The 23,561-nt window shown below is 38.3% G+C and overlaps 1 protein-coding gene and 1 long non-coding RNA gene across 4 annotated transcripts in view; one reads left to right on the forward strand and one right to left on the reverse strand.

Moving 5' to 3' along the window:
* Positions 1-23,561, forward strand: part of LOC140691554 (uncharacterized) — a 181,487-nt gene that overhangs the window by 69,246 nt on the left and 88,680 nt on the right. The window lies entirely within an intron of this gene.
* LOC102544500 (serine protease inhibitor Kazal-type 6) lies at positions 9,686-23,498 on the reverse strand. Of its 2 annotated transcripts, XM_015239418.3 has the most exons (6): positions 23,367-23,498; positions 23,163-23,294; positions 20,828-20,850; positions 15,111-15,185; positions 11,371-11,486; positions 9,686-9,907 (listed from the first exon to the last, which is right to left on the reverse strand). In XM_015239418.3, exons 2-6 carry the CDS (start codon positions 23,218-23,220, stop codon positions 9,862-9,864), a joined length of 318 nt encoding a protein of 105 aa, XP_015094904.1. In that variant the 5' UTR covers positions 23,221-23,294; positions 23,367-23,498; the 3' UTR covers positions 9,686-9,861. The 2 variants fall into 2 exon arrangements, with proteins under 2 accessions (XP_015094904.1, XP_031527458.1); XM_031671598.2 differs by lacking the exon at positions 23,367-23,498 and having other exon boundaries at positions 23,163-23,350.

A 23,561-nucleotide genomic window follows, 5' to 3' on the forward strand; every position in this document is an offset into this window, starting at 1 on the left:
TTGGGGATCACCTCATTTCTTTCTTCCCGCAGGGATCAGTGTCTTGTGCTTGTCTCTGATGTATTAAAACCACTGTTTCACATATTCTGCCTAGATTACTAGTCATCTCAGGTGAGAGGGTAAATCCAATCTCTCTTACTTCATTTTGGCACATACTGGAATTCTGTGCTAAACATTTTACTTTATATTATTCTTACTCAGTGATAGACTTCTATACAGGAGTTACATAATTTAAAGTAATTATGAAAATCACTGATTTTATTTTATGACAAATGGGTTAAGGGGGAGTAGTGTTGTGAGGCACTGGAGTCTATTTAGGAAATTATTTTCTGAGTATGCAATAGGAAGTGAAGTCTTCTGTCCTCAACTGAGACATAAATATTCTTTCGCACAACTCATTCTCTTAACTTATTGCATCTTATGTGATTAGAGCATTGAAAGTTTCAGTTCCACCCCACTGACCTCAGGGGAGAGGGGCTGCAGATTGAATCAGCCTTCAGTGGCTAATGATTTTATCAATCATGCCTATGAAGTGAAGCCTCCATAAAAACCTAAAGAGAGCTCCTGGGTTGGTGATTTGGGGAGAGTGGCACACTTGGAAGGGCATGGAAGTTCTCTGCCCTTCCTGCATATCTTGCCCTATGTATTTCTTCAATCTAGCTGATTTTGAGTTATATCCTTTTATAATAAACCAGTAATCTAGCAATTAGAACATTTCTGAATTCTGTGAAGCTATTTTAACAAATTAATTGAACCCAAAGAAGGGGTCATGGGAACCTCTGCTCTATACCTGGTGGTCAGTAGTACAGGTAACAACCTGGACTTGCCCTTGGCATCCTGAGTTGGATGGGGTTGTTGATCTGATCTGTTGCTGGTAAATGTAAAGCAAAGAACATTGCCCACCATCCAGCTCTACAAGGGTTAAGTCAGTAGCCACAGCAGTTGCTGACCTACAGTACATTCTGAAAGGAATTGAGGACAAAGAACAGGATGAGGCACTTTGTACTTTGGGAAAACAGGCAAACCAGGCCCTTAGATAATTAGATGTATTCAGGAAAAGTTTTTATGAACCTAGATTTTTGCATCTTCCCATGCTTAGAAAAGCACTAAAATCGTTAACTGAGATTATCTGTTCCTTATAACTAACAGTAACGTTCTGAAAGATATAGCTTGACTGCATGTATTCCTTAGCCAACCCCCCCCACACACACACACACAGCCTCTTCTACCTCTTCAGAGCAGTTCCTCAGAGCTATTGGAGAGGCTGTTCCTGGGCTATAGTCCTCAGTAATGTCCCTGAATAAAACTGAAACTCACAGCTCTCACATTGCACATTAAAAAATTTCAGGCAACCAGTCAGAAGCCCTGGGCTAGTGACTGGGCTCTGAAGTGGGGGACAGGAATCAGTCTTGTAGGACTAAACCCTTAACCTGTTTCTGAGTAGGTGATGTCAGAATTGAGTTAAATTTAAGGACACCCAGCCAGTGTCTGATAATTTTTTGGTGGTGTGGGGAAAATTTCCCCTTCTACGTTGAAGTTAAGACCCAAAACCAGAAAAAGTTGCATACTATATGATTCTAACTAAGTGACATTCTGGAAAAGGCAAACATATAGGGATAATACAAAGATCAGTTGTCAGAGCTTCAAGGGAAGAAAGGGATAAATATTTAAGCCCAGGGAATTTTTAGGACTGTGAAACTGTTCTATATGATACTATAATATTGGATACATGTCGACAGCCCATTTGTCAAAACCCAGAGAATCTACAACACAAAGAATGAACCCTATTTTAAACTATAGACTTTGATTAATAGTGATGTGTCAATGTTGATTCATTTATTTTAACAAATGTACCTGGTTAGTGGGGAGGTTGATGGTGGGAAGTCTATTTCTCACTCAATTTTGCTGTGAACTTATTCTTATTGTGTAGGTGACACTGTTGAGGCTTAGCAAATTATCGTTTAACCCATAATTGGTAGTAGGACTCACACAAAAGACATCTGTCTAGCTCCAAATCCAAGTCCTCCAAGGGCTCTGCCTCCTGGAGGAAACTGACAGACTGTTGACAGTACAGGTGTACCAAGCGCACAGAGTGGTTGCTGGCAAGGAGAGGGTTGCTGGCAAGGAGGAAGGTTGCCCAGTCCCCTGCTGAAGGGATGACCTTTGAGCTGGAGGAGCAAAGAAGGAAATTCATGGAGAAGAATGATTCTTCCCTTTTGCCATCTTTTTGTTTTGCTTAGTCAGCTAGCCTACACATTTCCATCAGACAGGGCTTCCCTCTCAGTGTGTTTCTGCAGTACTGTACTTCTCACCTAGGCACCACGGTGCAACAGTTTCCTTCAAACGAGGCATATAAAGAGCTTATTAGCAAGTGGAAGCAAATCTCTTTCCCGATTCTAGGATTTCAGGAACAAAAAGCTTAGTGTCCTGAGAACGGTCAAAATGAAATGGTACATGGTGATGTGTTCATGAGATTTCTGCTGGTTTCACCTACGTAAAAGAGTATGAAGGTTTTCAGTAAGTCCCAGAAATTAACCTATAGTTATGACACCTGTAGGAGGGACTCAACGCCTTTTAAAATACTCAGAAAGTATTTAATGATGTCTGCTTTAGCCTATAAAACAGTTTTCAAAGCATTGCACATCTAACAAGATTACTACTACAGAATGAGTGAGATTTTATTGGGTGAGCAATAGTTTTCTGTGTAATGGGAACTTGAGGATAGAGTTTATTGTCAGATTACTCATATGAAAACTAAAATAACTCAGGTAACTGTCATTGTGGCTCTGACCTGAGAATTGTGTGGTTACCTTCTCCCACTACTGTTTCTTTTCCTCAGCAGATGCCTTTACATCCTTTTCTTACACACTTTTTCAATACTGTGTTATTAGCTGTAGTCACTATGCTGTGCAATAGAGCTCCACAACTTACTATTCATCTTATACTTGTAAGTTTGGCCCCTTTCCCCACCCACCCAGCCCTAGGCAACCACCAGTCTTTTCTCTGGTTCTGTGTCTTTTTAGATTTTACATATAAGTGAGATCATGCAATATTTATCTTTCCGTGTCTGGCTGTTACATTTAGCATAATGAAGTCTGGGTTCCTTCTTACTGTTACAAATGGCAGAATTTTCTTATCATTTTTTTGGATGAATAATATTCAATTGTATATATTGTTAAAGTAATTAAATAAAGAGGCGATTAGGCTGACGTGGCTCTAATGCCTTGGTAGCCTTTGTAGTAAGCAAACCCAAAGCTAAGGCAGAGTTAGTGCAATTGAATCCAAAGAAACCCCACAAAACTTAAGAACAACTAATCACTAACTGCCGACTAGAATTCTCCAAACAAGATAACCACTTAAGCTGTAGCTGTTCAGATAAGTTCTTTGCTTTGCTTCCACATATTCTTTTTCTAAAAAAAATTTGAACAACTTTATAGAAGTATAATTTCTGTGCAGTAAGCTATACATATTTCAGATGTACAATTTGATGGATTTTGATAGATGTGTACATCTATGAAACTACCGCCACAATCAAGATACGGAACATTTCCACCACATCTTGTCTTTAAAAGCCTTTCCCTTAGCGTCTGTCAGCAAAGCACTCCTAACTACTTTCAGTTTGGCCCTGGCTGATTTGAATGGATTTTTGCCCAGATAAAGTTTTGTAAATTTTAATGTGCCTCAGTTTATCGTTTAATGATATATGCATAATTTCTCTATTCATCTGTCGACGGCCACTTATGTTGTTTTCATGTTTTGGCCATTGTGAATAATTCTGCAGTGAACATGGGAGCAGAGATACCTCTTTGAGATCTGAATTCATCTCCTTAGGATGTATACCCAGAAGTGGGATTGCTGAGCCATAGGGTAGTTCTATTTTTAATTTTTTGAGGAATTTCCATGTTGTTTTCCATAATGTACCAATTTATAATCCCAACAGTGTACAAGAGTTCCCTTTTTTATACATCTTTGTCAACACTTGTTCTCTTCTGGCTTTTTGATAATGTCCACCCTAAAGTTCTGTGGTGATAGTCCACTGTGGTTTTGATTTGCATTTTTAAGATGGTTAGTGATATTAGGCACCTTTTCATGTACCTGTTGGCCATTTGTATGCCTTGAATGTCTGTTCAGTTCCTCTACCCATTATTTAATCAGATCTTTTTAGTTACATGAGTTCCTTATATATTTTAGATATTTACCTCTTAATAGGTATGTAGTTTACAAATATTTTCTCCCATTCTGTAGGTTGCTTTTTCATTTTGTTAATCCTTTTTTTTTTCCTGTGCAGAGAGTTTTTAATGTGATGTAGTCCCACTTTTGCTTTTTGTTGCTTTTGGTGTCATATCCAAAATATCATTGTCAAAGCCAGTGTCAAGCAGATGTCCCTATTTTTTTCCTAGGAGTTTGTGGGGTTTTTTTCTTGGAGTCGTAAGGTCTTGTGTTTAAGTATTTAATCCATGTCAAGTTGGTTTTGTGTGTTTTGTAAGAAAAGTGTCCAATTTCATTCTTTTGCACATGGATAGCCAGCTTCCTCAGTGCCATTTATTGCAGAGGTTACTTTATCATTGTGTATTCTTGGTGCATTTGTTAAACACTAGTTAACCACATAGGTGTGTTTATTTCTGGATCCTCTGTTCTGTTCCATTGGTCTTTGTGTCCTTTTTTATGCCAGTACCATACTGCTTTGATTACTATAGATTTATAATAAAATTTGAAATCATGTTGGGTCGTGTTTCTAGCTTTGTTCTTTGTTAAGGTTGCTTCAACTATTCAGAGTCTTCTGGCTCCATGTGAATTTTAGAATTGTTTTGTCTGTTTCTGTGAAAAAACGCCATTGGAATTTTTATAGGGATTGCATTGAACCTGTAGAGCAGTTTGGGTAGTATAGACATTTAGACAATATTAATTCTTCCTATCTGTTAACACAGGATATCTTTCGACTTATTTGTGTCTTCAATTTCTTCCATCGAAGTTTTAACAAGAGATAAAGGAGGTCATTATATAATGGTAAAGGGGGCAATTCATCAAGAGGATAAAACAATTATAAATATAAATGCCCCCAACATTGAAGCATCTAAATATATAAAGTAAATATGAACAGCACTGTAAGGAGAAGTAGAGAGCAGTATGGTAATAGCAGAGGACTTCAGCATCATGCTTCCAACAAAATTTCATCCAGACAGGAACATTTGATTTGAGTTACACTTTAAACCAGATGGACCGAAGTTATGAACGCGATGAAACAGAACATTCCATCCAACAGCAGCAGAATACACATTCTTCTCAAGTGCACAGAGAACATTCTCTGGGATAGATCACATGTTAGGCACAAGACACGTGTTACCAAACTTACAAAATTTAAATCATATCAAGTATTTTTTCCAGTCACAGTGGTATTGAACTGGAAATCCATAGGAGGAAAACTGGAAAATTCATAATTATGTAGAAATTAAAGAACAAACACATTCTCCCAAAATTAAGGGGTCAAAGGAAAAGTCAAAAGGGGGAAAAAACTTGAGGCAAATGAAAATGGAAGCACAACATACGAAAACTCATGGAATTGGGCTTTATATGTACATGCTTTTAGTAAACGAATCTTACCAAATTAAAGGGTAGCTGTAGTGAGCCTACAAGCTACCTTTTTCTTATTAGGCTAGGTCTAAATTTTTTCCAACCAGAGAGGGAAAAATATGTTCTACTTCCTCTTAAGTCAAGCCACAGAAATGTAATTAACCAAAATTTTGTGAAGTCATGAATACTAGCTCTGGGAAAGTGAAAAAGGAAAGTCAGAGAAAGAAAGAGCATTTCACTAAGTGCCTGGTTTAGAGTTAGTAGCCCCTTGGAACCAGGCCTTCTCAGAACTGTAGCCTCATCACAAAAAACTAACATAATTGTTCACGTATTAGGTATTATGGCACATGCATGTCACCCTCTCCACATACTTGTTTAAGCCTTTGTTGAATATGAGTACTTCTATTTATGATGTCTACAGATACATATGACTAATCCCTCTGACACAGCCCTTACATCCAAGTCGCTCAAATTACTATGATTATGTGAAAGGCAGTTTAGGAACATGGATTGATGTAACCATCTTGAGTAAATACAGATCCCGAAATTCCCTGACTATAAGATCATGGCCAAGTCATTTGTATCTCTCCACCTTAGGCTTCCTTTTTATAAAAGGGGCTACAGCTTCACAGCTCTTGCTGAATTTAAATGTGTTAATGCTTGTGCACTTATCACAGAGACCAGGGGAAAAAGTAAATGGATTGGTTTCCTTATTAGTGGTGAATGATTTCAGTCTTTATCATAGTTATTATTTTCTCTAGCCTTTTCCCCTTCTTGTTCCCCTTTTCATTTCAGAGTGTGCGTGTGAGTTTGTGTGTCCACTTCAAGAAACCTTTACATTGGCACAGAAAAGCCCCCAGCTAAGGCCCCTTCCCTTAAGCCTAATTATTGACACACCGCATCGTATTTGCAAGGAACTTAGCTTCAAAAAGCCAGTGAAAAGGAGAAGAACTGACCAAGATGTGACTTGGCAGCAGTTGGCGTGGAAAAAAAAGTACTTGAGGATAGTTAGAGGTTATAAGTTTAGTGTGACCCGGTTTTTGACAATGTTCCCACCTTATCTGAAGGTGTGATGATAGATACGGGTATTCAGATCAAAGAAATTGTTTTTTACGCTTTGAAGAGAAGAGTACAATCTATACTTGAAACATTGTGTTCTGTCCTCAATGTCACGACAGTGAGGAACACAAACAGGATTGTGAATATTTGCTCCTGTTGGCAGAGTTTCTGGGTTAAAAAAAAATCATTAAAAAAGCATTTTTAAGGAAAAGTTTTAAGCACACAGCAGTGTTAAAGTACTTTTATAGTGAAGCCCTGGAAACCCATCATCTAGACTGAACCATGACATTTTACTTGTTTCATCCCATATCTCTCTGTTTATCTGTTTATTAATCCATCTTTGATGCAATACAAAGTAAATCGCAGATATTAAACTTCACTCTGTATATTATAGGTAAGACTACATGTTTACATCCTCTTTTTTGATATAAAACATACAGACTATGACAGGCATAAATCTTAACTGTGTATTCACTGAGATTTGACAGACGGTATACATTGCTGAACCCAAACGCTTACAGTTTTGAGTGCTGATTCTTACTTATGACTTGACTCTTCTAAGAAGCGTATGATTCCTGGTCTTCCGCCTTTTGCTTTTTACGTGCTTCCCTTTCATACCCAAAGAATAGCTCAGAACTAGATATGAGGTGGTGTTTTGCTCACGTACTTATGGCACCTGACACAAGCCTTGAAATAAATGGAAGTCTTAAGATTTAGATAAGACATTTGTACGAGGGAGAAAGGGCAGACAGAGTGGCAGAAGGTGGCAGGAAAGGGCAAAGTGGTGGAAAGGAAGCTTTTGTGTGGACAGCCGGCAGGAACCCGGCCCGGCTGGAGGGGACCGTGTGAGTAGGACAGGAAGAGTGTGCTGTGTGGAGAGGTAGTTCTTTCAAAAATGCACAATGATTCAGTCATCAAACCATACATAGTGCTGTACATCTTGACATCAGAGTAGCTAAGGAACTTCAGGGAGTAGAAACTAAACTGCAGAAAAGGGCTTCATTTTCCTCAGGAGCAGGGAATTTAGTACACAGATAAAAATGACAGGAGGAAAAAGCATTTCAACAGAATTTTCAAAAATGTTAAATGAACAGAAGATAGACATTTTAAAAACTATGTAAATACTGAGAAAAAGAGCAAAAATATCCTGACCAGTGCTTTATAAAGACAGTATAACGCTGAAATTGATGGCAGAACGTAATAATAAAAGCTACTGATTTTTGAGCTCTTGTTACGTATCAGAGACGAAGTGCTTATGTGCATCATTCTCTTACTCTTCACAATAAATTTAGGACATAAATACTAGTATCCACATTTTACAGATGGATAAATCACAATACAAAGAAGTCAGATGACTTGTTCAAAAACGCACAGCTTATGTCAGAGCCATGACTCACGTTCTGGTCATTGTGACTCAAGGATCCACCCTCTTACTGTCGCCTTACCCTAATTATATACTATGTGGTTATTTTTCTTCAGCAAGGGAAATAATCTTTAAGCATGGGAGAGTACACAGCCCACACTCGAAAGAGTAGGAGGTGTTTATTTTCCCTAGCATAACCCAGTCCACTCTCAGGCTCTTTATCTAAATATCAGACACATCCCCCAGTTGGGTTAGGCCGTCTTCAATTAAATACATAAAGGCTAACAGCTATGTGCGTAAAATATAACTGAGATTTTGTAAGCAGAAATATGATCTTAATATTTATAGTTAGCATATTTTATACAGCAGAATAAAAGAGAAAATCTTAACAGTGACTACAAAATCTTTCATGGTTTGAGCTCATTGCTCTCTGACCTTATCGCCTGTAATCTGCCCGCTCACTCGTTTCTCTTCAGTCACCATTGCTTCCTGGCTGAACCCTGAACAAATCAGATATGTTCCAGCCTTAAGGACTGTGTTCTAGCTGCTTCTTTTGCTCTTCCACAAGATATTTTCTTGGCCAACTCCCTCATCTCCTTGTCTTCCCAGTTAGAACCCTTCTAACCATCTGGCTTAGTGCTGCCATTGGCCACTGTCTCTCCCCAAGTATTACTATGTTACTCACTTATTATGTTAATTGTTTTTGTCTATTTCCCCCTCCTGAAGTGTAAACTTCATTAAGATAGGATTTTGTTTTTGTTTGCCTTTTTCACCCCCATCTATAACTGTATCCCAAGTACTGAGAAAAGAGCTTGCCTTGGAGTAGGCACTCAGTAAACATTTGCTGACACAGGGCTGATTACCTAGTAAATGCATCTAGAGAAGTCTTCTGTGTGAGTTCACCCAGGAAGATGTTATTTGTGAACAAAGCTCTACTGAATATGAGTACTCAAAGGGAGACTTCTCAGTACTTCCAACTTGATTGCTTAGAATGAGATATTTTTATATCCAACTTGTCTTCACAGGATTGAGCCAACAACACGGTGACTGAGTTGATTATCAAAAGGGCTATGTTTTAACCTTGACTTTTCTACAGACTGGAACTTTTTTTTCTTTGGCAGTATAATTAAACTTTCTCTGGGCCATAAGATTCCTCACGTTTCATCCAGTTGTATTATTCCATGATTAAGATCAATTAACTACATTCTTTAAGGTGCACACTTTCAGGGACTTTACATCTCTTCATTATTTATTGAATATTCATTCACTTCTTTCTGTCTGTTAAATCCTTCGATTTTGCTGGGAAACCAAATAAAGTATGTCTTTATGTAGGATAGTCCAAATCCATCATTCTATAGAGACTAGAAAACTATGGTCTAGAAAAGATAAATGTTTTGTTTTTATATAAAATACTCTTCCTGGAATTGGGAAGAACCTATAATTCTTAAGAGTTAATAATAATAAATATTATACAATATTAGTAAACATATGATAATGTTGTTAAAAATCCTTCATTATTCACATTGAAATTCCAAGAAGAAGAGAGGGGGAAGGAATTTCCCAGGATCCCACAGTGACTACATGATTGATTTCAATCAGAAAAACAGGTCTTTTCATCCAAGTTTATGCTAGATTAATAATCCATATTGTATCTGTATTTTTTTGATCATGAAGTAAAAACACAAACAATGCTTCTACAGAATTTACTTTATTGACAAGTAAATCAAGGGAAATATATTGAACTCCCCAAAATCCAGGCAGAGTAGGAGTGTATTTATAAATTGAAGGGAGTCACTAGAGAAAAGTCAGCAGAAGCAAGAGAGAAGGACAAGTGAGCTGGTGAGTCAGCAGAGAACACTGGTTCTGATTCAGCATTTTCCAGGGTGCTTTAGGTTGATCTTCCCACCGCTTTTCCTATAAAAAAGAAGCGCAAATGATGCTCAGTGCAGTATCATTCGTATTCATTACAGAGGTTGGAAGAAGGTTTAACTCTGTCGCAGTCCATGCAATCATTTGATTTACACACATCTGTGTCTGTGATTTGGCAGGTGTTAATTAAACACACTCAGAGTAACATCTGGCCTAACTGCAGAAAGCATGAATCTTAAACAAATTTCAGAGTTTTACTAAGGTTTAGACCTTTTGGTTTTAACCGTTCATTATCTGAAAGTAAAAATGTGCACAACTGGAAAAGGTAGAAAGTGACAGGAGAAATAATGGCAAAGAGGCTATAATGTCACAGTTCTTAACTGATGGAGGTTGAACTATATTTGAGCATTTGGAATTTTATAGCAGATACTAAATCAAGCCTCCCTGACCCTACTGCCCTTGGGAAGATTTTGGTGTTGATGTGTCAGTCATGTTATGTATAAATGTAGGCATGTATGTATTATGTATTGACTCAATATTTATTAATATCATTCTATCTGCTTAGTCCTGTTATTATTGATAGGGAGTTATATGGTCCTTTCGCTTAGAAATTTTATGGTTAACTTGAGGGAAATTAAGGCACTCATGGAAGAAACTCTAATACAAGAAAATGATGAGAATGGTATTGGAAGTGAGGTACTTTTTATCTGGGTTTAATCTCCCTGCTTTTAGAGCAATCAGACCAAAAGAGTGATTGATTAAATAAATTTTTATTAATAATAAGTTGCAATTCATCAGGAATCTCACAGTTAGCTAAAATCTACAGTACCTGTTGTTTCTTATGAACATGCAAATTCAATAAATATTGGCCCTTGATAGAATCTTCCTAATATACCTACTATCTGTAAAGTTTGAATAGTCTGAATAATAAGGGATAATCTCCTCTATTCTTTATTGAAAGGCTCTTTTTATCAGACTAAAAGAGAATGATGCCTTAGCAACATATAAGTTGTTATAAAATAAAATGTCTGAAAATAACTTGTGAGAAAATTTATCATCGGTAAAAATATTTTACGCAAGTTTTCCATGTTTCTGATTTTGATGAATTTTCAAACTTGACTACACCTCTAAGAATTTATTTCATCTTTTACAAAATTATTAACAGCAACAACAAACATCACTGGATGAAAATTACTGAAATTTTAATCAGAGATAAATGAAAAAACAAGACACTGTATTAAAATTCTTAAAGATCTGTAAAAATTTCCCCGAGTCAAATTGAATAATAACAAAGTAAAATAACTAAAATTGTTTTCAGGTAATTTATTATATAATTCTTTAAGTTTGTTTTTGACCCATTTGTTTTTAACCTATTTGCCTGAAGCTAACTTCTTCAGTTTCTATTGGTGGGTATGTGCAGAACTTTCTAGAATATCTCAAGGAAAGTATCATAGTCTTATTCTAGAAGTTTGTGTTTGCGAGGGAGGTTTGGTGAGTGTGATACTTACACCACCGCCTTACAGAAGGCACATTTATTGCCATATGTCTGGCCGTCAGAACCACAGTGGGGATTAGATTCTCGAGTGCAGTAAACCTTGGGATCCTGGAACTCACCACAGTCAACCTAACGAAGTAAGCACAGTGACATTGACGTTAATGCATTCCGTCTACAGGACTGTCCCTCAGATGGAAGCTTGGGCAGCAAACTTAAACTTATATACAGTGTTGTATATAGCTGTGATGTAAAGTTCCCTGAAATAGAAACTCACTTTCCTTATCTGCCTAACTAGAATATATTAAACATATTTAAGGCTTTTTCTTTAAGAAGTAGGAAACACATTGCTACAGTTACTGTATTGAGCAGTAAGTTAATGATGTAAGGCAGATGCTTCTTAAGTACGGAGAAAAGCAAAAGCTATAGGTATGACTTTTTGCTTCAACACTAAAATTGTTCCAATTGAGAGTAGTTTTGGTCTTTAAATGGCTTTTTTTAAAAAACTGTATTAATGTAACCCCATAGCACTCCTCTGCATTGCTTTAAAGATATGGATAATCACTGCAAGGAGCTTCCAGATGTTATCTGATAGCTTGTTAGTTTGACTTGCTGCGTTCCTTCACTGTCTCTTGAAAACAAAATTCTAATGTCTTTGTGTTAACTTAATCTGTCCCAGAGTTTGTTTGTGGAATTTGAACTTCTGTAGCCACTGTGATAACTGAGTAATGGTTGCCTAAGTTGCTTTATTTTGAAGGATTCTTGAGATTGCGTCCAGCCTCGGTGAGAACACATGCTGTGACCAATTAATAATTCTCATCGTGGGCTTTGCAGGAATGATAGCGCCTGCGCTACTAACATGTCCCCTCAGTTATAGTGGTCTCTCAGAAATAGTCTGGACTTTTAAGATTCCTTTCAATCCAGTGTCAATTGAGTCAATATTTGGTGTGCAAATGACATTTGAGCCATCTTATTCCAGGGTACAGGCAACAGGTAGAACTGGCGTCCTTCAGATGGCAGCTGTGTGGAATGAAGTGACATTTAAACATGAGTAGAGGGACCACACTTTACCCCATCCAAGCTCCGTTAAAATAATACCATCTTACGTTTATCAGTTGCTACATAATATCCAAACTCCTCTCATATGGATTAACTCGGCTGAGTCTCATAATAACCCTGAGATGCACACTGAACAATATTATATTAACCAATTTACAGACGTGAATGCTGATCCTCAGGAAAATTACGTGACTCACCAATGCCACACAACCAGAAGCATTGAGACCAGTACTTGAACCTACTCCTTATTGCTGACCCTGAGTTTCCGAACAATGTACTCTGGTTGATTTCCAGCACATCCTCGTTGAGAGAAATTAAGACCAACCGTCACTCTATACCCTTGACCACACTTACAGTCGTGCCATGTAGGCTTTATTAAAATTCCTTATTGGGGGACTGTATGGGCACAGGTGAGAGGAGTCGCTTGTTTATGGTATTAACAAACCATGTGAACTGACAAAGCCCTTTCCAGGTTTGCACGAGGAAATGCACAGCAAAAGAGTCATAGGATTGAGTTTAAAAATATTATCACATATATCAGATTTAAGGCATCTGAGAATCTTAAATTTACCTTTTGATATATTTGGTTGAAATTTGGTGTCTTCTACTATTGAGAGAGTACCAGAGATTTTCTTAGGGCTTAGTCAAGTAGAAGATACCTAGGCTCCTTGTAATCTTACCTACAGCCCCTTTCTCCACTGCTCGTAAGGATAACACATCCTCCTGTACTACTTACAGGAGAGTCATCTTTAGTTTAGGTCTCAAAAAAAAAAAGCTGGAGAATCTTTCGGGCATTATAAACTATAGGATTTTTTTTCAAAAGCTAATGCATTTTGTATTTGTCACTAATGTACACTTTAATTTTTTTCCACCTTAAGCATAAATGCTTTGTTGTCTCCTTAGTGTTCTCAGGCAGGTAGGGCTGCCGCATGGCATGGTTGGACAAGTACACTGAGTTGATGGCACAGCTGGGACCGGCCCTGAATGCTCTTTCTGCCCTCCCTACCCTCTCCCCCTGCCGTGGCTGGATAGGGTGCAAGCAGGTCACCCTAGGCTGCCGTTGGGATCTTCTCAGCTAGAAAGGAAAGCACCCCCTTCACGTTCCCCCATATCCCCTCCTAAGTGCCTCCTCCCTGGGCCGGCCCTTTCTACAGTTAACATTCACCGTTGGGTTTTCAGCACCACACCCAGCGAGGTCCTACTCACCCTCTCCCTCTGTGCCAGCTTCCAGTCCTTTTCCTACCCGGCTCCCTCTGTAGGCTGAGCCAGTCAGTCGGTGCACTCTGCCTTCAGGCCCAGGCCCTCCCTGCACAGCCTCCCCCACCTGCAGCAGCCTTGCTTAGCTTCTCCTAGCTGCCTCCAGCCCCCAACCCCCACTGCCCCCAACCCATCCCCCAGTTCAGACCAGGGCTCAAGCCGTCTGATGCCTTCTGCTTTCAGGATCGCTTGCTCCCTGTGCGCACGCCACCTTACAAACCTCTTCTAAGTCTTGGCAGGGCCCTTCAGGCTACTGGTTAGCGGACCAGGGCCCAAACCCAAAGCCAGAGTTTCTGGCTGTACACTTTTATAACTGTGTGCTTGAGTCAAGAAAATTCTTTAAACCTCAGAGTCATCATAGATATTTTCATTTATTTCACAAAGAGCTAACAGGTAATTAGTATTTGGAAAACAGTGCCAGGTGCTGGTGATAGAAATAGGAATTGGTTATAAACACTACATCAGTAAGCTCACTATCTTATCTGCATCAGGGAGGCAGAGGACAGGTAATTACGGCACAGTGCCCCAGTGGGACAAGCCGCAAGCAGTGTGGAAACTGAGGGAAGGGCATCTCTACAGGTTCTAGGTATTTTCGCTGTAAACATCTTTGCTGTGAACATCTCTGCCACAAGCGTTTCCCCCACATTTTCATCAATAGCTAACCAACCATAAGGCAGTTTTGCTGTATAAGATAAAATCACTAGAAGTAAAGAGGGACATTAGAGAGGGTATAATGAAATTCATTTCTCATCACAAAATTAAAAAGACTTTATTGCAAAATACAGACTATTTAAATTCATTTTAAATGTGCGTAGATTTATGGCAATATTGCACAAATCCCCAGTTTTATTTTGTGGATTATACCTAAGCACTTGCCTTTGAAATCTTTAGTTCATAATATTATAACCTTTTTGCTTGATATGCCTCCTTGTTGGACATCGCACTCTTTTTTTCTTTTTTTTCCAAAATTTCTGCCTTCATTAAGAGAGGCATTTTTTTTCCCCAAATACTAGGATGCACATTTGTTACTCGGCTTTATATTGTGTTGTGTTTGTCCCTGGTATATTGTCAAGTAAGTTTTATCACTGCATTTTCTATCAAGCAAGTAGACATTGTTGTTATCATCTGCTATTTTAAGACCACCACGTCTACTCCTCACTGTCTAGACCATTAAGAGGGCTAAGATTTATGTAATACAAAAATGGGGAAATGAAAGCATTAATGGAGAAATGAAAGCAAACTGTCTACCAGCTGACTCCAGATCGTCAACTGGAACCATCAGCCAGTTAGTGTATCTTTTACATGCCTTATGGCTAATTAGTCAGAGCGGAAAAACACCTGTGGCAAAGATGTTCGTGGCAAATAAGCTAATGATTATTAAAAAATACTGGACCTGGTCTCCATGGTAGGGTAAGGAAAAGAAAAAAGAAATTCTCTTACGTGAAAGAGATGCCGCCTTAAGCCACCTTTCCCTGGCCACCGGCCCTCTGATCTTGTGATCCAGCCTCTCTTGTCCTTCAGAAAGCAGATATGGAAGTGGCTCTTGGGGAGGGTCTTTGTTTTGAGAATTTCTAGATCTCACCTCCCTCCCCAAACCCACTTCCCCCTTCCACTGCCCTGGGAGTGAGACTAGGAAGAACACAGGATTTCAGTGAATAAAACCAAATCAACCAAATGGCATATGAACAAACCTCCCTAACATAGATGCATTTCATACTTTTAAATTGCCCTGGCCTTCCACGATCCCTGAAGGAAGCTCCGGAATCACGTCAGAATTTGTTCTGCCATTTGCCTTTGGCCCGTTGTGTTATCTTCAACAAAGTACTCAGTATCTGTGCCTCAATTTTCTTAACCAAAAATTTAAAACAAAACAAAACAACCAAACAAAAAACAATTACTATGCCTTTCCCCAGGGTTTTTATAAGGATGAAACGTGGCCACCTGAGCGTTGTAGAAAGTCAGTGTACAATTTTTGAAATAGTCCTGGATGAGGAGTGTAGAAAATAAGCTGCTCATTGTAGGCCTGACCCAGCTGTAGCTCTCATCACATTCTGAAAGGCTCTGTGGCTCAAAAAATGCCAAGTACCACCGGACTAGGCGGTTTCTAAGGATTCATCAGCTTTGATGATCCAGGATTTAGCAGTGCATTTTTCTAGTAGAGCAGCTTAACTTAGTTCTTTAATTCTTTAGTTGGGTGGGAGAAATAACATCTGTTGCCCAAATGCTTCCTCCTTTATGTTTAAAAGATCCTCTTCACTCATTGTGTGAAAAATGTTCACATGGTGACTGAGGACAGAAAAGGGCCACTGTGAGAGCCCTGGAGGTTGGGGAAGGTGAAGAATGCCTTTGCAAAGCCAGCCAGAAATCCCTTCTGTGAAGCAAAGTGTGAAGCAGAGGAATATCAGCGTTGAGACTAGAAAAGAGCCCACACAGCTCCCATCCCTGAAAGAGATAGACTGATTCCTGAATGCAATGTCATTCAACTGCCTATATTTCCTCTCCTTTTTTATCTTTTTATTTTAGACTCCTTTAATTGAAATCCAAGCAATTGGCTTCTCACTGGAAGTCAAGCAGGTCTAGACAAAGGGTAATGATAGGATTATCTTTTCTCTTAGTATCCTCTGTGAAGCATTTGGGCGATCTAGGAGAGCTGAAATATTCCCTGCCTCCCTGCCCCCGCCCCCAGGTCTAGTTGAAATGCCCCAGGGTTCTGTGGTTCTAGGGTATTGTCTTGTAGATGGCATTAGACTAGCCTAGGTTTGAATTTTGCTTCTCCTACTTATTGGCTGCATTACTTTGTGCAAACACTCACTGCGCTGAGTTTACATTCCTGACTTCTTTATGGGGGGCTGACAATGCCTATGTTCTAGGGTTGTTGACATGATAAATGTTACAAAAACACTTAGTGAAGTATCAAGTATCCATTGGAAGATTGCTATAACGAACACTAACCATGTAAGTCATATCACATACTAGAATTTTTGCGCCCATTATTTCCTACCCTAATTTAGTTAGCTTAAAAAAAGTTTTTAAGTTTTTTTTTTGTTTTTTTGTTGTTTTTTAGATTGGTGTTGGATTTAACAAGCGCCTCCTTTTATTTCCTTAGATAGTCCAGCTTCCAGAGACGACTTCTAGGCATTTGGGTGCCAATGTTTAGTATCAGCCTGCCCCCTTGTGGTTCTTCAAAGAACTATGCTTTCTAAAATGGAATAGAGTGACGCTTTGCGTACTCAAATTAGTCATCGTTGCTAATGGTGACTACAAAACCATTTAACTTGGCTGTAAAGTAAGCTTATGTGGTCACTAAATCAATTAAGGAGTCAGCATCATTGATACTTTAGCATCTTAGTTCTACAGATACAGCCAATGAAAATTTGCAAATACACACACACATACCTAAGATGAAGGACTTCATTTCTTCTTCCCTTTCCTGAAAAATACTACTTATGTGGTTAAATCAGTTCCTTTCTTTATTTTGTCAGTTTTCCTTACCCCCCTTCCTGACTTGGTTTCTACTTCCCCTGTCTTCACATTCCCTCCACACTACCAGAACTGCTCTAAAAATGACACCTCACAGGATACTTCCCCTGGCTGTTTATGAAATGTCCATGATCTCTTTATGTTATGTGCTGCTCTTGAACGCTCCCACCTTTCAAAACTCTTTGCCGATTTGTGTGTATGTCAGTGCTCTGGCTCTCCAGCTGTTTCTTCTCTGTCCTTTTTATTGTCTTTTCTAGTTTTCTCCTGAGTATTCAGTATGTTCATTTTCAAGAAAATTTTAAATGCTTGATTTTCTCTAAGAACATATATTGTCCCAGGTGATATGAATGAGTCCTAGAATTTTTTTTCTTGAGTCTTTATCAAAATCTCAAGCTCCAGCTTCTATTTGTCAGAAATATGCAAGATTATCTTTAGTTAAAGCTTGGTTCATACTACTTAATATTCATTTATGCCCAGTATATAACTTTATTTTTCCCTCCATACTGATTTTACATTCTAATTTTTCCGTTTTTCCATAACAGCACCCATCTTCAGGTTTATTAACCTACCCTCAGACTAAAATGTCACCAGTTCTATCCCCTTGCAAGTGTTACCTTTCATCTGTTTCTTCATCTCAAGTCCTCTTCCCCAGTTCCACATTTACAACCTACACCCACCCTCAACTTGTCTGACCTGATCCCACGCAGTCAGGACTGCTCTCTGTGTCCATTTCCTTCAAGGTTCAATGTCCCTTCCACATGTGGAGACAAGTTATCTTATTTTGAATTACTGTTTTCATTACTTCTTTGCTTAAGACGTGAAGCTAGTGAACACTATTGTGTATTTATTAGAAAATTACACGGCTCAAAGCACTTTGACGTGAACTGGTGCTGGTTAGAGGTAGCGTGGAGCCCTGGAAGCTCGCTCTCTATGGAGTCAGAGCTCCTGAGATGCTGCCTTTACTGCTGTTGGTAAACTTGAGTCAGCGAGGTCCTCTTTCTAAGCCCTTAGCTTTCCTCTGAAGGTAAATTGCAGAAGCTAGTTAACATCTCCAACTTGTATTTAGGTAGCCTGTCAGATTGAAAATTATAAGTGAATTCAAGCTATTTAGGAAAAATGAACAGTCTCAAACATATTCTTATCATGGAGCATTGTTTCACTACCTGTATTAAAACTTACCATATATTTATCTTAAAATACAAACAAAACTAAACTTAGCCCCCAAATTACTGTAAAAGCAAATGGTTGCCAGTCATTGTTTTTGAGAGGTCTGTTATATTAATTCCAATCTGGAATATTCATTTAAAAATCTCTTTAAGTATGTGGTTCTCAAATATACAGCCTGACAAAGGAAATTAGAAAAATAAAGACAGGGTGTTAAGTGATTGTAAAAGCAAAATTTATCCAGGCTAAATGACTATCCTTATTCTGAGATTATGACTTTTAAGCATTTAGTATTACACTGCAATTTCTTTCATGAAGGCTGGGGATGGTTAATAGTTTCATTCTTAAATTATTATATTATTACTTTTATGTTATTTAATATTCCTACATGGCAAATTAAAGAGTTGGTAGCATATTAGTCGTTTATATTTCCAGGGAGGATTTTATAGGACCATGACTTGCAGAAGCCCTGGAATGTGCTTTTTGTGTCACTTAAATAATATTTCTGAAAGAATGGGGAACTTGTACAACCCTGTACTTGAGACTGCTAACTATAATGTCTCATCAGATGCTTCATAATGAAGAGACTTCTTGGCATGAAAAGAATGACTTGAGTGTTAGAGAAAACCTTCCGTTTGTCTTGGCTAGATCAGACTCGGGCAGACATGCTCCTAAGGTTAGTGTCAACTTCTTCTGCCTGCCATTGGTACTGTCACTCTCTCCTGGCATGTGGAAGAGAAAGGGTAGCCTTGATGTCCTCCGAAAGGTGCCACCCTCTTTGCCTTTTATATTTGAATGGCAAAGAAACAACAGTCTTGGCAAGGTATGCTTGGTTCATACTGATTCAGATGCCTAAAGCCAGAAGGGGTTTTAGAGACCATTGAATCCAACTGTTTATTTTAGAGATATGGAAACAAAGGCAATGAGAAGGGAAAGAGACATTCTTCCAATCACACAGGCAGCAAGTATTCATGTTGGGACTCATCTGTATTGTCGCCAATATATTTGAGCACTCCAGAGTCAGTGCAGCCAGCACTAGATGCTTAGAATGGAGATTTAAAACCTCCCCACTGTGATTATTACCCAGTAAGCCTGGCATGGTCCTAAGGATCTACTTAGTTAGTAAGCATCTGCAGGAGATCCTAAAGCAAGCAGAATATAAGACTTAGGCCCATCTAAAGAAATAGAATCAGTAAACAGATTATTGTAAATTTGGGAAACTAACAGTCTGGGAAATCAAAGCCCAAAGAAGGGAATTTGTGTTAATGAGAAAACTAGGATTATATTCCGTATTTTAAAAACGTGTGAGTAGTGGTCCTATCGTATTTTACCACCTAATGGGGTATAAAATATATTGGCCAGATCTTACGTCCTTTTCTTGTTTGTTTGTTTTGATATTTAACATAGACCAGGCTACCCTATGTATTTAAACATAAGAAGAAATAAATTTTAAGATGTACAATTATATATGCCGGTATGAACACAAGCGTGTGCATGCATTGCGTGCGCTCACATGCACACGCACACTCACGCGGGCATTTAATGTAAGACTTCATTCATTGTCAGAGACACCCCAGTTTCTGAGATGCTAAAATCTGGGGGGAGAAAGAGCCTTAAGCAATGTAGTAGGTATATTAGAGTTGGAAAATATCTTTCAACTTCTTTGCCAACTCTTATTAGTTGGCAGCAGTGTCTGGAAAATTTTGATGCCAAGGGTTCTTGGGCACATCAGGGCAAACAAGGACCAGAGCCAGGGTCAGGTGTTAATGTTCAATATGGAAGCAAGGGCGAGTCTGGCAGAGCAAATACCACTGTTTGTGTTGTCTTTTGATAGCTAGGACAAGAAAACTGGAAAATAAAATTGGTGGATTGATTTGGAAAAAATCAGCCAACAGTAAAGATAATTTGTACCCATTCCAATTTTTAACCCAAATTGTATTTAAGTTTGATTGAGCCAGTTTATATATATTCAGTCCAAATCCAAACTGAACAAGTTTTCTGTCTACTCTTGGTTGTCTTACTTCTAAAAAAAAAAAAAAGCCTCTGTCCTAACTCCTTCAGAAACTATTAATTATTAATCAATAATTTTTTTTATAGTTTTCCAAATGCTTCCATGTAGTTTATGTGATTTGAATCCAGTTCTATGAGGTAAATAGTATTATTCCTTTTCTATTGTTGTGGGAATTACAGCTCAGAAAAGCTGAGTAACTTGCCCGAGATCACACAGTGAAATCAGTGAAAGAACATGAATGTGACCACACAGTCAACCTACTTTTATTTGTATTCATTTTACTTTAACAAAATCTGAGAATGGGTGTTTCACCTCTTTTAAACTGAGAACAGTATTCTCGTAGAGAGACTGTAGTTAAAAAGCAAAGAAATATCTCCTGATTTTTGCATCTGGCCTGCTTGTTCATTTTTTTGCTCTTTTACCCGTAGACAAACCTCTTTGGTCAGGAAATACCAGCCAAGCACCACCCAGGTCCTAAGAGTAAATAAAAATGCGTACTGACCTGAACTCCTTGACTGAAGATACCTGGAAAAAAAAGAAAAAAGCATAAAATCCAAACACTAATTTCTGAAGGTGCCAAAAGGGGAATTTGCAAAATTAGGAAATACCAAAGCCTGGGATGATACTTATCCTGGTTTGTGGGCATCTCAATAAGTCATGGTATGGTTGTTTTGTTTTTCACACCGACTGTCTTCTTAGGGAATGGTAGAAACTTGGAAAGTGCTGTGTGGACATGGATGGTGATGGGTTAATATTTATTGGAGGTTGGGTTGGGCTGAGAGAAATCGTTTAAGGCTCTGGAGAGTCATGTTAAGTCTTCGCCCATCACTAATTTACTGTGGGAATTACTTTATCATCTCTGGCCTCTTTTTGGAGAAGTTGTGTTGGAAATTTCCCTCTAACTCTGATGTTCCAAAGTTCAGTGCATTTAGTCCCTCCCCAAAGCCTTTGTTACAGGCAGTTGAGGGAAGGGATTGGATTTGTTGTTTGTTCTTTGAGCTCAAAATTGTTCTTCTGCCCTTCATACTCAGCTTTAAAGACTTTGGTGCAAATTTAGACTGGCAAGGACAAACTCATTTTCTTTCCTGTGAGTCATTTTTCCTGCTACATCTCTCTAAACTCCTGAAAGGGAAATAAGTTCATAAATAACAGTTGCCCCTCCTTCCATCTTTGTGATCATCTGTGTGGTTTTACGTTGTGGCTTATTAGCACAGTGGTTTAAAATACTGAAATAATAAAAGTGTTAGGTTCATTCCTGATACACGCTGCTGACTTCTGATCTCTGGCCATTTCTGTGGACCTCCTAACGCCAGCAGTACCTCTCACACGCAAGCCCGAGGTCACCTCAGTGACAGAAAGTACACGGATAAATGCAGTCTTCTCCAGTGTGGCTAGCACTTATGGGAAGACAGCTGGAAATACCTCAAGGTACTTTCTCTGTTAATGTGGATAAGGAGAAAACGGGGCTTTGCAAAATTTGCAAAAAAAAAGTGAATGATCTTCTACTGTTGTGGCTACCAACCTTATTCCAACAGTGTGGTGTGGGTCGTTATTAAAAATACAAATTCTTAGGACAGCCCCTTGAAAAGTTCCATTAAATAAGAGAAAATAGAGTCTGGAAATGTACCTTTTTAGAACCACTTCAATCAATTTTTACGACTAGGGAGGACTCATTGTTACAGTTTTCAGCCATTCTCCACTATACAAATCTCAGAATCTCTCAGAAGAGGAGAGATTTTGTCCAAAGTTTCATATGCATGAAATGTCAAAGTGGAAGCAAGGTTAATATCAGTGCCTGAGTCCAGCTAGTACTCTCATTATTAAAATTTAGTGGTGGCAATATTAATAGACATTTGTTAAACACTTACTATGTTCCATCCCCTATGCTAAGCATTTTACATGTACTTTTTCATTTAATTCCTCATTTAGGGCTATTCCTGTTACATCCCCATTTTACAGATGAGGAAAATGAGACCAGAAACGGCACACCGCTATAAAATAGAAATGCCAGGACTGAAATTCATTTCTCTTGATCTCAGCATTAAGGCTCTTAGGCACTTATGCTTTCCCAAATGCCAACATGTCTATAAGGAACCTTGTTTTAGTATTAGTATTTGTTGGTATTAGTCAACCAGATTGAATTAAAAGATCAATTTGTCTCTGTAAAGAAAAGCAATTAAGAGGATATCAGTTAATTTCTAAGACTATCTTTGCAAGTACATTTTAATATAGTCTGATCTATTTTTATGTCATCTCACCAGTTGACTAAGCCACTTACTCAAATTACTTGGCTTTAGTAATCAAAATTAATCCATTATATCACAGAAATCGTGTATCCACTTTTTCGTGTTTCTAAACATATTTGTTTATGAAAATATGACCAGTTTTGTGGGAACAGTGACTTCTCCATCTTCTCAGTCTCATTAAAAAATTGTTGTTTTTACACGTTTGGGCATTTAAAATCTCTGATAGCAGCAAAATTCAATTTCTTTTATCACAGAAAATGATACACCACACATGGAAGGTCCCAGGACTCAGTTTTCTTGTGTGTGGAATGTGGGTATGAATACCTTGCTATTTGCATTGGAGATAAGGCATAAAAACTCTTAGTACATGCCTAAAATATAGTATATGCTCAACAAATAAAAGTTATTTTTAACATTACAATGACCATTTTCATCATCACAATCATAATTAATGATTGAGATAATGATCTCCCAGAGTTAGTCTTTTAGATCAGAATTGTTAGGATTTTGAAATATGGTGGACAAATACACTTGTCACTTCCAATGCAGTATAAATATTGGATTTTAATTTTAAGGAAAAAAAAAACTCACCTGAGAAAAAGCAGAAAAAAGCCAGAGAGAGAAGCAGAAAGACACCTGATATTTTCATGGTGCCAGTTGGCTCACTCAGATCCAGGCTGCTTTGTCCAGCTCTGATTCTCTGTCAAGACACTTCCTGGAGCACTAAAAGACACACAGACATATATATAGACGTGATAGATGGAGTTGGGATCTCCACCTTCTTTATAAACTCACATTCTAAAACCGTATGTGGTCGTCTATACTGCAGGCATTTGTTGGGACCTGTCACGTAAAGAAATGCTTCATGCTCCCATCAATCTTAAAAATTAGGACATTTATATGAGTCGCACCTCAGAGCTTATTAATGGAGGATGTTATTTTCCACCAGTAATCTACATTTTCCTAACAACCAATATACCCTCCCTGTCC

This window comes from Vicugna pacos, chromosome 3, assembly GCF_048564905.1.
Source record: "Vicugna pacos chromosome 3, VicPac4, whole genome shotgun sequence".
In the NCBI taxonomy this organism is placed as follows: domain Eukaryota; kingdom Metazoa; phylum Chordata; class Mammalia; order Artiodactyla; family Camelidae; genus Vicugna; species Vicugna pacos.

Bases quoted from the DNA above. Each gene is read 5' to 3' on its own strand.
- LOC102544500 (XM_015239418.3), bottom strand. From the start codon at position 23,220: ATGAAAATATCAGGTGTCTTTCTGCTTCTCTCTCTGGCTTTTTTCTGC. The intron at 20,851-23,162 runs GTGAGTTTTTTT...TTTTTTTTCCAG, and splicing joins TTTTTTCTGCTTTTTCTCAG to GTATCTTCAGTCAAGGAGTT. The intron at 15,186-20,827 runs GTCAGTACGCAT...TGCTTTCTGAAG, and splicing joins TCTTCAGTCAAGGAGTTCAG to GACAAGAGAGGCTGGATCAC.